General features: G+C 41.8%; 1 protein-coding gene across 3 annotated transcripts in view; it reads left to right on the top strand.

Annotated features, from left to right (window-relative positions):
* The window catches only part of Ift81 (intraflagellar transport 81), a 72,945-nt gene extending 65,044 nt beyond the window's left edge, over positions 1–7,901 (top strand). For all 3 annotated transcript variants that reach the window (XM_048447358.3, XM_048447356.3, XM_048447360.3), the window contains 2 exons: positions 2,962–3,007; positions 7,194–7,901. In XM_048447358.3, coding sequence (XP_048303315.1) covers positions 2,962–3,007; positions 7,194–7,376 — 229 coding nt within the window. In that variant the 3' untranslated portion in view covers positions 7,377–7,901. The remainder of the gene's footprint in view (positions 1–2,961; positions 3,008–7,193) is intronic.
* The last annotated feature ends 5,075 nt before the right edge of the window (positions 7,902–12,976 follow it).

Genomic DNA, 12,976 nt, shown 5'->3' on the forward strand with positions numbered 1-12,976 from the left:
CTCATGCAAGATGTTCTCTGATGCAAGTGTGCATATGCAAGTGCACACACATACATAATTGTAATTAAAATAATTCTGAAGATTTTATGAAAAAATAGTGTTGGTTACATTCTAAACTCATGGATACGTGCTTACAAATATTATTACAGAGACAAAAACTTATTATCATTCCATTTTCAATATTGGTTCCTTTTTAATTAGCCCAAAGATTTAGGAACTAGCCCGCACTTGTTGCCGTTGTTGTTGTCTCAGCCCCACCTCCAGTCGCCTTCTCAGCAAAGCACCAGGTACAAACCCAGAGCCTTGTGCATGCCAGGTTGCGGCTAGCATACTTCTATAATAAGCCTGTTGGTTTCCTGAGAAATTGTTATGTAAATGAGAATGCTAAAACATTGTGGACAAGTCTCAGACCTACGATACTAGTGAATTCCTTAAAGCCATCTGAGCTATGACCATACTCTCCCTCCATCCCGCTCTCCCCACAGACAGGGTTTTTCTGTATAGTCCTGGCTGTCCTGGAACTCACTCTGCAGACCAGGCTGGCCTCACACTCAGAGATCCGCCTGCCTCTGCCTCCCAAGTGCTGGGATAAAGATGTGCCCACACCTGACTCCATACATTCTTCTTGTGTTGCGATGTCATTTACCTCATCCTAGCGTCATTTGGAGATCGTGGAAAGCAAGCAGTTTGTCATGAATATGGACAAAATGAAGGCTCATGAGGTCGTTGGCCATTTTCACCCTTGTTCCTGTGTGCAAATACCCACTGTGCTTCTCTCCAGGGACCATGGGTGCTTTCTCTGCCGCTCCCCTGTCCTAGCCACTCTTGTTTCCTCGTACTACAGAGGTGTGATCTTTCTCTGCTGATGCTGCCAGATACTTCTTTTGTGGTTTATATCTTTGGTTCTTCATCTTTTCTTGCTTTATTCTTATAACAGTATAATCTAAGTTTGCACAGAGAAACAAAGACAATGTTTGCATTTAAATATATGATCTAGCCAGGTATGGTGTTGCACGCCTTTAATTCCTGCGCTTGGGATTCAGAGGCAGGTGGATCTCTGTAAGTTCAAGACCAGGGCTGTTACACAGAAAATCCCTGTCTTGAAACACCCCTCCCTGCAAGTAAGCAAACAAACAATTATAAGATCTAGAGTCTCCTCCCATTCCTTATTTAATTTGGGTTTCTATTGCTGTGATAAAAATCCGTTGGCCAAAATCAGTTTGGGGAGGAAAAGGTTTATATCAGCTTATCAATATTTGGAACAGGACAGGAACTCAAGTAAGACAGGAACCAGGAGGCAGGAGCTGAAGCAGAAAGCATGGAGGATGCTGCTCACTGGCTTGTTTGTCATGGCTGGCGCAGCCTGCCTTCTTTAGAACCCAAGATCACTGCCCAGGAGTAGCATGACCCACAGTGATCAGGGCTCTTTTACATTGATTACTGATTAAGAAAATGCATTAGAGGCTTACCTCCAGCCTCATCTTATGGAGGCATTTTCTCAATTGGGAATCCCTTTTCCTACGTGACTCTAGCTTGTGTAAAGTCGGCATAAACTAGTCTGGACACTTGCCATCCGTTCCTTAACCTTTACCCTCAGTCTTTTGACCTTAACATGTCACCTACTTTAAATCTTGCTTTTAAAAAAAGCAAGCAGCATTAAATATATTTTACATAGCATTAAAATATATTTGTACTTTGATTTTTTAAATACTTTTTTTTAACTTTAAAATGAGTTTTTTAGCTTATAAAAATATTTGTAAAACCAAAAAGTAATCATTTTGGAGTAGCATACACAGATATTGAATGCTTTCAAGATGAACTTGATGATACACACCTGTAACCTTGGCACTTGGAAGACTGAGATTAGAGGATTATGGGTTAGGACTGGCCTGAGATACCTGAGTTTGAGGCCAGCCTGAGAAAAATGGTGGAACCTCATTAAGGGTGTATGTATGTGAGTCATTCCTTTAATCCTAGTACTTGAGAGGCAGAGGCAGGCAGATCTCTGTGAACTTAAGGCCAACCTGGTGAATTCAAGACCACCCAGATATTTAGTCAGACTCTGGCGGGGCGGGGGTGGTAAAGAGGATGGAAAGGGGGGGAAGGGGGAGAGAGGGAGGAAGGGAAGGAAGGGAGGGAGGGACGGAGGGATGGAGGGACGGAGAGTGGGTAGTGGCACCCCTGCAATCACCAGCACTTGAGAGGTAAAGGCCAGGTGGTCAGGAATTCAAGACTGGCTTTAGTTATACACTTAAGTTTGAGGCCATACTGGGCTACATGAGATTGTTTAAAAAAATGCAAATATGTCTCCATGTGTATATGTTAGCAAATGCATAAGAAATGTATGTACACATAAATGTGTATATAAATTATCTTCATTTAGAATTTTTTCCTCTTCATTATGTGTAGACTCGTCGCATTCTTTGTCACAGCTCTGCAACTATTCCTTTGAACAGACAGATTGTAATCCCTTCAACATTTCCCTATCTACAGGCCTCCAGCCTATCAGTCTTCAGGATTTCATGCACTGGTGAACCAATAATATTTGCTTGGTTTCCTAAGTGGTGGGAGTTCCTCTGAAGGGTGACTTCCTGGAAACACAGTTGCAGAATCACACACTGTTAGCATGTGTTTAAAGTGTGCCCATCTCTCTGCAGACTCTAAAAAGCAATGAGTAATTTAAGCACATGGGTTGCCATTGTTTTAAGGGTAGATTAACCAAAAATAGTACTTAACATCTTAATTCTCTTAACTTAATTTCCCATGTAATGCTCTGCCCTCCCCTTTTTAAATTACTGTTCACTGGAAGAAATGACTGAACACGAGGAAGAACAAAGTATCTAATGAGTTTCATTCTGATTCTGCTGAAACTGTAAATGTATATAGCTTTGCTAATTTATAGTTTAGTGGTGTGTTTAAATCAATTCAAGTTGAAGTTAAATTTTTGTGTTGACTCCCTAGGGAACAGTATACCAAAAATATTACCGAACAAGAAAACCTTGGTAAGGTAAGAATTATTTTTTAATGTTTCTAATTCAGACTATTGCACAGTTCTGACATTGTCATTCTTTTGGAAGGCTATAGTTTTGGGGTGCTAATTCCTTCTTAAGAATTTAAAGGGGTAGGCCAGGCATGGTAGCTCACTCCTGTAATCCCAGCATTCAGGAGGCAGAGGCAGGTGAATCTCATGAGTTTGAGGCCAGCCTGGTCTACAGAGTGAGTTCCAGGACAGGCTCCAAAGTTACACAGAGAAACCCTGTCTTGGAAAAGAAAAAGAAAGAAAGAAAGGAAGGAAGGAAGGAAGGAAGGAAGGAAGAGAGAGAGAGAAATAAATTAATATATTTGAATTAGTTTATATAAACATCCATTTGTAAAATGCATTAACAATAGATTGTTTAGATTTTTAGAAATTAGTATGATTGGCAATAGACTTTAATCTAAAGATTCCATGTTATATTAATATGAACTATTCCCCTGTTTCTCTTGTTTAGAAAAGTCCTGGGGGGCTGAAGAGATGGCTCAGTGGTTAAGAGCACTGGCTGCTCTTCCAGAGGACTTGGGTCCAATTCCCAGCAACCACACGGTGGCTCACAACTGTCTATAACTCCAGTTTCAGGGATTTCAAAGTCCCCTTCTTGACTTTGCGAACACCAGGCATACATTGGTGCAGACATACATGCAGAGAAAACACCTATCACTCACACACACACACACACACACACACACACACACACACACTTTTAATTAAGAAAAGTATCTGGATGGATGTTAATGTGTACAGAAATGTTTATGAAACCTTAAATTCCTTTACAAGCTTAATTTCTAAATCATTTACAGATTATTCTTCAGCTGAGGGAAGCTCAGTGGTAATACATATGCTAATCATGTACAAAAGCCTGGTTTCAAAAAGAAAAAAAGAAAAAAAAAAAAAGAAAAAAAAAAGCCTGGTTTCAATCTACAACACCATGAAGAAATTCTTGCTCCTTCCAGTGTAATTTTTTACTTAAGCAAGATCTTGGGGAAAATTATAGACACAATGGGATATAAAGTATTTTTAAGCAGAATGAACCAGACTAACCCATAACACAATTATCCTCACTCTTCATTTCCAGAGAGGATCTAAACAGCCAAGGCAACCCCGAGTAAGCTAGTGTTTCCAAGTGTGTGTTGTGTACACACACGCAGAGGCCAGAGACCCATAAGTGCCCTCTTCTAGTCCCTTGAGTTGGGGGTCACACTGAACTGTGAGATCTGAGGTTCTCCCTCATCAAGGCCCTGGGATCCTCCTGTTCAGTCCCCTTCCCAGTGTTACAGGTGTAGGTGATGGGATCTTCCTGTTCAGTCCCCTTCCCAGTGTTACAGGTGTAGGTGATGGGATCCTCCTGTTCAGTCCCCTTCCCAGTGTTACAGGTGTAGGTGCTGGGATCCTCCTGTTCAGTCCCCTTCCCAGTGTTACAGGTGTAGGTGATGGGATCCTCCTGTTCAGTCCTCTTCCCAGTGTTACAGGTGTAGGTGCTGGGATCCTCCTGTTCAGTCCCCTTCCCAGTGTTACAGGTGTAGGTGCTGGGATCCTCCTGTTCAGTCCCCTTCCCAGTGTTACAGGTGTAGGTGATGGGATCCTCCTGTTCAGTCCTCTTCCCAGTGTTACAGGTGTAGGTGCTGGGATCCTCCTGTTCAGTCCCCTTCCCAGTGTTACAGGTGTAGGTGATGGGATCCCAGCCTGGATCCTCAGGCTCGAGCAGCAGGCATCTTACCACTGAGCCATCTCCTCTACCCATAGTCTCTCCTTTAAATAATTTTTATAGGTTGTTAGCATTTCTGGTAAGAAAATTGTTTCAGTAATATAAGAAAAATTGTAATTTAGGTTTACTATATCTGAAAAAGTCATGCTCAGAACTCTTAAAATTCATAACATTCTTTAATGGTTTTCCCAGATACTTTTAATTTGTGAACATAAACATGTTTGTGGTGAGATTCATCACTCACAACATAAATTTTCTCATGCTAATCCTGTGCTTTCTGTATTGTATAAAAATGTTACATTAGAGTTGTGTCTGAAAATTCTCCTGTGTGTTCTCTCACTGTTTTCTATTGTATTTACTTTTAGTATCCATAACTGGGGTGGGCAGTATTTAATCAGTGGTGTAAATCTCGCCTTCATCCTGGTTCATCCTCTTATTTGGGCAAGCATCGGCCACCGGCATTCCCATTTGTCCTGACGGTGGATGAGCTGTGTCCTAAAAGAGGAAAGCTGTGTGTTCCTGTGCGGTGGCTGCTGTGTCTCGCTTGCCTCTCCCTCCTGGTGATGTTCTCCCACCGTCGTCTGCCGGTGTTTCTGTCATACTCTTCCATATATGTGCACTGCCAGCTCCACCTTCTTTCTCCTTGTCTCTTCACTCTGGCTACTCTTTTTAATCAGCCTCCTTGGTTTCCAAACCGATGTTTACTTTTGCAATTAGTTGAAAACAGTTTTTACTTCTCTCTATAATTATAGTCAGTAAGTAAAACAGCGTTAGCAGGTGAAACTTTCTAGACTGTTAGTAACAAAATAATTGTAGGGGCTGCAGAGATGGCTCAGTGGTGAAGAGCGCTATCTACCCTTCCACAGACCCTGATTCAGTCCCCAGCACCCACATGGCAGCTCACATGTATCTGTAACTCCAGTTCCAGGGGTTCAGTGCCCTCTTCTGGCCTCCATGGGGACCAGACAAGCACCTGGTGGCACAGACACATACAGTCAAAACACTCATACACAGAAGTAAAAATAAAATAAATGGGTTTTGGTTTTTTGTTTGTTTTTCGAGACAGGGTTTCTCTTTGTAGTCCTGGCTGTCCTCACTTTGTAGACCACTCTGGTGTTGAACTCATAGAGATCCACCTGCTTCTGGTCTTATTTATAAAAAATATTTCTCATAAAAATTTTGGCTTATTAAATAGTAAACACCTTTTTAAAAAGAAATCACCGACTGCCTGGCGGTGGTGGCGCACACCTTTTATCCCAGCACTTGGGAGGCAGAGGCAGGTGGATCTGTGAGTTTGAGGCCATCCTGGTCTACAGAACTAGTTCCAGGACAGGTTTGACAGCTACAGAGAAACCTTGTCTTGAAAAAAAAAAAAAAAAATCACTGATGTCTCTGAAGAAGATATACAAAAGTGGTTTGATAATTTGAATTTACATAGAATGTACGTTATTTCAGGGTAGAATATAGCATCTACTGATGATAACATGCTCAGCACAGCCTAGGTCATCCAGTGTTCCCGTCTGTTAGCACATGAAGGAAGAAGGCGTGAGGCACACATTCGCATTGCTCCCTGTCGTTCACTGCAGCTGAGCATTGAGAAGGCTAAGGTCCAGGGACCTAAGTGCCTTGCTAATAATGGGACAATGGGACAAAGCCGCAGCTGAACCTCCGGTCCCTTGATTTCAAGTCCTCTACATTCTGTGCTTAGACCAGACTGTTCCCTGATTCCTTTGTTTTTTCTCCTCCCTTCTCTTGCCCTCCATTCCCTTCTGTTACCCTCCCCACTTTCCTTCCCCTCTCTTCCTTTTGTTTTTCTCATAATTTTTTTGTTTCTTACACTTGATCTTAGCCAAAAGGCTGAGAAGCAATATTTGTTTGTAAATGTGTGTGTCTGTTGCCTGCACGTATGTAAGTGTTCCACATGTATGCATCAGAGTCCCTGAACTGGCGTTCCAGCACCGTGTAGGTCCTGAGAATCAAACCTGAGCCTTCCGCAAGAATAGCAAGTGTTCTTAACCCCTGAGACATCTCTACAGCTCCTTTTTCTGATTTTTTTAACATCAGGTTATTTTACATATATGTTAATTTTAATTAACTTTTAAAATATTCTTAATGTACATGTTTTAGAGAACATAGTTGCCTCTTTATCACTCATGAAATATACAAAACATATCATACTCCTCTGCCTCGTGATGACAGAAGTAAATCTCTTTCTTTTGGGGTTTTTTTTTTCTTTCTTGTTTTGGTTTTTAGGACAGGATTTCTCTGTAACTGTGAAGCCTGCCCTGGAACTAGCTCTGTAGACCAGGCTGGCCTCAAACTCACAAGATCCACCTGCCTCTGCCTCCCAAGTGCTGGGATTAAAGTCATGCGCCACCACCACCACCAGGCGACAGAAGTAAATCTCATTAACTAATACTTTATTGTTATTTTTTCTGTTTTTAATGATAGAAACTCCGGGAAAAACAAAAAGCTGTACGAGAAAGTCATGGTCCAAACATGAAGCAGGCAAAGATGTGGCGTGATCTCGAACAACTAATGGAATGTAAAAAGCAGTGCTTCCTAAAGCAACAAAGCCAAGCTTCCATCGGTCAGGTAATTCAGGAGGGCGGAGAGGACCGGCTAGTGCTCTGAACCTGTGCAGGCTGTGCATTAGCCGGTGCCGCTGGCTGCGAGTGCATCACCAGCAAAGCTTGCTTCCTCCCTGGAAGGATTCGCTCATCCTTTTGCTTTCAGACTCCTTTCTCCTAAAGTCTTGGAAAATGAAGAGAAGGCGGATCAGGTTAGAAGTCTTTTTAACATGAAGAAGAGGCTTGCGTTGTTTGTTTAGTTTAGACGTCAAGTGATGTCCTGAGTTTTATGAGAAAGGGACTCTGCTTGCTATCTCTAATGTAAACACGTGTCCATTAAGACCCATGTCGTTTTTAAAGCCGTAATAACTGGGGGATTAATGTTTTTCTTGGTCTTTTTTTCTGACGCTAGAGGACTCTTTGAGGAACTAGAATCTCTTGTTTTGAAGAAATATTTGTCTGAAGTCAGCAATCCCTGTGGTTTCACTTCAGTTTCTTTCTCCTCTGTTAATGCAAACCAGTTTAATATTTTGAAAAGCGTTTGTTCTCTTCATGCGATTTAAAAGCAAATAAAGCTTGGTACATGTAATGGCTGTTGATCTTAAATAATAGAGCTGTGTCAATCTTTTCTTTTCAAAGTGTTTTCTAATATTCACTTCTCATCTCACAGAATGTCTCCCCAGACATCGAATGGAGAACTAATAATACCATCATATGCTTGCCCTGAGGACTGTTATTATAAATATTAAAACTGTCCTAAAACGTAGATGCTCTGTGGGCGAAAAAAGTTAATACAGGATTCCTAGTGAAATTCAGGAACCCAAAGTGCATCCAACCTCTGCTTTATTTGAGCTAGGTACATAAGGGTTTCTTTGGTTTTCCTTAAAGAGAGATGTTAAACTTGTATGTTCTTTCACTTCATTTTGGTTTCAATCTGTTTTCAAAATTCTTGCCTTTAGATTTGGAAACTTGATTTAAATTGCCAGTCTGTCCTTTGTAGGCTAGTTCTTTTTTATTTTTTTAATTTTTTTTCGAGACAGGGTTTCTCTGTAGCTTTGGACCCTGGCCTAGAACCAGCTCTTGTAAACCAGGCTGGCCTCCAACTCACAGAAATCCACTTGCCTCTGTCTCCTGAGTGCTGGGATTAAGCGTGTGCCACCACCACCACCTGGTCAGGCTAGTTCTTTTTAACTGCCCTTTAAAAAAAGGAATGAACGTCTGTGTTGTGTAAACTATACAGACATGCATCTCTTTATCACGTCTGATCTGCTCTTAATATTGGAAGCCTATTAGTGATCAGAATCGCAGAGTCAGCCTCTATTCCACACACAGATACACACTCGAATGCATTCACACACCGGTGTGCACATGGGCACACTCATACACACACTCACAAAGAAGAGAAAGGGAGGAAGGAGAAGATGAGCATTCCAGTTCATGGTTGAGTCTGGTCCTCTGTTTATTCACCGTCTGCTGGGCAACTGTCAGCTACCAGCACTCTCATGTCTTTCTCTGGAAGATGAGAAGCTAGAAGAGGCAAGACTATGCATTGGTGTGTGGAAAGAAACCCTTCTTAATTCAGTAATAATTTTTGGACACTGAAGTATATTATGTTCATGCCAGATTAGTTGTAGGCTTGGTGTGTTTTCAGTAGTATATAATGCTTCATTAGCCAGAATGTTAATTCTGCAACAAATATTTGAAACACTAGGTGACGTTTACAGATACCACATTTATTCCCCCAGAGATAATCTCACAAGATTATAAACCTAGAGGCTACTGTGTTCTAGTCCTACACTACTTCTGGGTCTCCTTTTAAATTTTGGGGTTGTGAATGACAGCCTGCAGGCCTGCTCCCCTGGGTTCTGATTGATTATCACCTGCCATCTTTGCTCCGCACAGAACAAGTGTGCAGATTACACACAAAGGCAGCTCCGAGACTGTTTTATTAATTGAAGCAGAGCATCGTTATTACTTCAAGAAAAGCAAATTGGAAAAAAAAAAACCTCTAAAAGAACAAGTTATTTATAGCTTTTATGTAACGTTGGACACTTAGTAATGTGACTTAATGGGTCTCATGCAGACTCCCTTCCGTTCGTCCGTGGTTTGATTGGAACATTAACAAGCCTTAGCTAACCCTGACAGGTTTTGACAGCTGGCACTTAGTAAAGAAGAGGTTGCTCCATTTTTTCCTCCAAGGTTAATATTCTAACTGGCTAATTGATGAGAGTACTTAATCATTTTAGAAAATAGTGTGTCTTTCACGTGATGGCCCAAATAAAGGAGAAAAATGTAGCCTGTGAGTCTTCCTCTGCAGTCAGATTTCCTTCTCTGGGGCTGCTGTTGCCAGCTGTTGTGAGGACTGACTGTCAACCGCAGCTCCCTCTCGCTTGCTCACTGTTGGTTAAGGAAATAATCCCGGAAAGGTTACCCTTTACAAGAATCTAGAAGTAAGACGTACTTCCTGTTAGAATTGGCTGGATTCAAGGTCACATTTTCCAGAACTGGGGAGCAGCTGGAGGGCCTTAGAATAGTTGGACGTGAAGAGAAGCCAGACCAGAACCTGTTGCCCCACTAGCTTTCCCCTAGGCTGATGCTTCCTGCCATGTTGCTCTAACTCAGCAGGCAGCAGCTCTAAAGAAGTCACTGAATCACATTTGCCTTTATTTGATGCTTGTTGTTCTGCCGGATTCTTAGCATGCATGACATTTATACATCTTTGAGAAAATTTTAAGCTCTCTGTACTTTCCAAATGTATTTCTCAAGTTTTTAATGCTAAAATGATACCAAGCATTTTTTAAAATAATTTGAGTAAAATAAGAGGCTCTATATGCACTCCAACTAAAAATGTGTAAATTGGCAGAATTCTTTGGATTTGAATTTGGAAAAAAAATGCATCATGAGTAATGCAGGCAAAGCTGTCTTTTCAAAGGCAAAGTTTGTATTGAAAAATAACTGTGGAGGTGTGTGTCTCAGACAACCCTCATCTTACACAGGTCTTGCCCAGTGTGCGCCTGAGAGTGTGAACAAAAGGCTGGTTTCCGCAAAGAGTTCTAGGCACTTACATCATGCCTCCTGCTTGGCAGGAAGGAGTTTGCCTCCGGGAGCAGGTATAATGGGCCTTGCGGATTAGCCTGTCCTGAGCTTGCTTGCCCACAGCTTGGCCGTGTTGTGGTGAGGTAGGTCTGGAGTATATGTAACTGCACCGTCCTCCAGACAGCCTACAGCAGCTAGAAAAGGGAAAGATCGGCACCTTTGTCACAGGCGTAATTACCTTCCTCCCTTTGCCTAAATGAGGGGGTCTAATTAGAGCTGTTTGCTGTGGTAGCCAGGCATGAGGTGAGTGTCTTGTCTGGGGAGGGCAGAGAAGGATCATTAGAGATGATCTGTGTGTTTTGATGTCTGACTTTGTAGTCTTTAAAAAAAAAAAAACAGGTTTGTTGTGTAAGAATATGGTTTATTCTTACCCAGGCCTGGCGAAAGAAATAAAAAAATAAAACTAAGAGTCCAAATAAGTAGTTTTTGAGAGGCCTGAACAAGCATGTGCTTTCTGCTCCCATGCTCCCTCTTTTGGCAAACTGGAAGTACTTTCTTGGTCACTGATGATTTCACAATTTCCGTCACTGAGCTGGTTCCTGTTACGGAAGTTCACTGGTCAGAGCATAGGGAGAAATGGAAGGGTTCTGTTTCCCACTGCAGCTGAGGACGGGACGGCTGGTCTCTGTGAGGAGCTACTTAGGCTGCACTTGGGAGCTAGCATAGACATCAGCGGAGTCCAGGCTCTGGTCCTTGAGAGGAGCCCAGGAATGGCTGGCATCGGCTTCTGCTAGGCCCTCTGAGGGAGCCCTGTCAGCCAGTGCCTAGTCGGTTTGCTCTGCCCTTGCAGCCACAATGCCACTCACTCCTCACGGGGAAACCTGCTCGCTCCTTAAAGAGCTCAGGCACATGGACTTTTTTAAAACACGAATTAAACAAATGAGCAGATTTTATCTCCCAGAGCCTGCAGACATGCTGATAAAGAAGACAGTACTTGAACCATTACGAGTGCCGGGGATATGCCCTGCAGAGTCTAGAAGCTTCTGTGCGGGAAACAAAGTGATTCTCAGTGAGGTAGGACAGTCTTCCATGTTTATAGATGGGGAAGCTGGAGCACAGGGACTTCCTCAGTATGACTGACCAGGTAATAAGTGGCAGAGCCGGCGTCTAAAACCTGTGCTCCAAACTGCTGCCTCAACGTGTAGCCCATTCTATACACAGTATTTATTTGTAAAGAAGCTGGTGTCTGTTTCTGAACTATCATGTGCGTTAAATTCTGCTTAGTGATGCTTATAAAGTTAGAGAACCTTTTTAAAGAATGGATTTGGGGACTGAAGAGATGGCTCCGTGGTTAGCAGCATCAGCTGTTCCTGCAGAGGACGTGGGTTCAGTTCCCAGCACCCATGTGATGACTCACAATTGTCTGTAGCTGAAGTTCCAGGGCATCTGATATCTCTTCTGGCCTCCTCACACATCACACACATGGGGCACAGACACACATGCAGGCAAAACACCCATATGTATAAAATAATTTAAAATAAAAACTGGGTTTGCTCACTTATTTGAAGAACAGATTTTATTTACGTAATGCTTGAATTGAGCTATGTCAATTAGACAAGGACTTATTCTAAAAACTGATGTCAGTGAACTCACGAAGGCAGTAGCTGATGACTCAGACAGAGTGAGGCTCGGCAGGGTACTGTGTAAGTCTGTCTCTACTGGAGTGGTAAGGTTGTCATAGTTGGGCAAGGCCAGTTTTTTATTTATGAAAATACTGAAGTGAAACAAAAACTTAAATACAAAAAAACATAGCAAGCAAGACTATAAAATATGCTTTAATTTATTAAATCCAAAACTATTTCGGCTGTGTTATAAACATCTCTTGATTTTTTTCTATAAAATTGCTAAGACTTCTTTCTAAACTAGAGGAATTTGTAAGATACTTTACTAACTGGAGAATGAAATTTTATTCTTTGGTTTATATGCAAGTATTATCTTCTGTGTATGACTCTGAACTAAGTTATGAAATATAAGATCTACAATGAACTGAGTTTTGTTCTAAAACCCTTATAGCCAGACAGGCAAGGTAGCTTAGCAGGCAAAGGTGCTTGCCACCAAGCCTGACAATGTGAGCTGACCCTTGAAACCCATATGGAAATGAAAATTGTCCTCCGACCACACATATACACAATAAACAGAATTTCCAAAAGTCACAGACTCAAATATTACATAGAAAAGTAATGTTATATGTGCACTTCTTTTGAAATGGGTTGAAAAATGTTTTAAAGAGAGGTGAGACCTGTCCAGATTTGCAAGGATGAGTTAAGATTTATGGACATGAGAAAAAATGGAAGATATAAAAATATATAAGGGGCTGGAGAATTGTTCAACAGTTAAGAGCATTGGCTGTTCTTGCAGAGGACCTGGGTTGGTTTCCTGGCACCCACATGGTGGTTCACAACTGCCTGGAATTCCAGCTCTATGGGAACTGATTTCTTCTTTCTCATCTACTGGAATACTGCATATACACAACCCACATACCAACAAGCAGGAATGCACACACACACACACACACACACACACACACACACAAACACACACACACACACAAATTAGATAATTAAGTAT

Source organism: Myodes glareolus, chromosome 2 (assembly GCF_982192425.1).
Source record: "Myodes glareolus chromosome 2, mMyoGla1.1, whole genome shotgun sequence".
Taxonomy (NCBI): Eukaryota; Metazoa; Chordata; class Mammalia; order Rodentia; family Cricetidae; genus Myodes; species Myodes glareolus.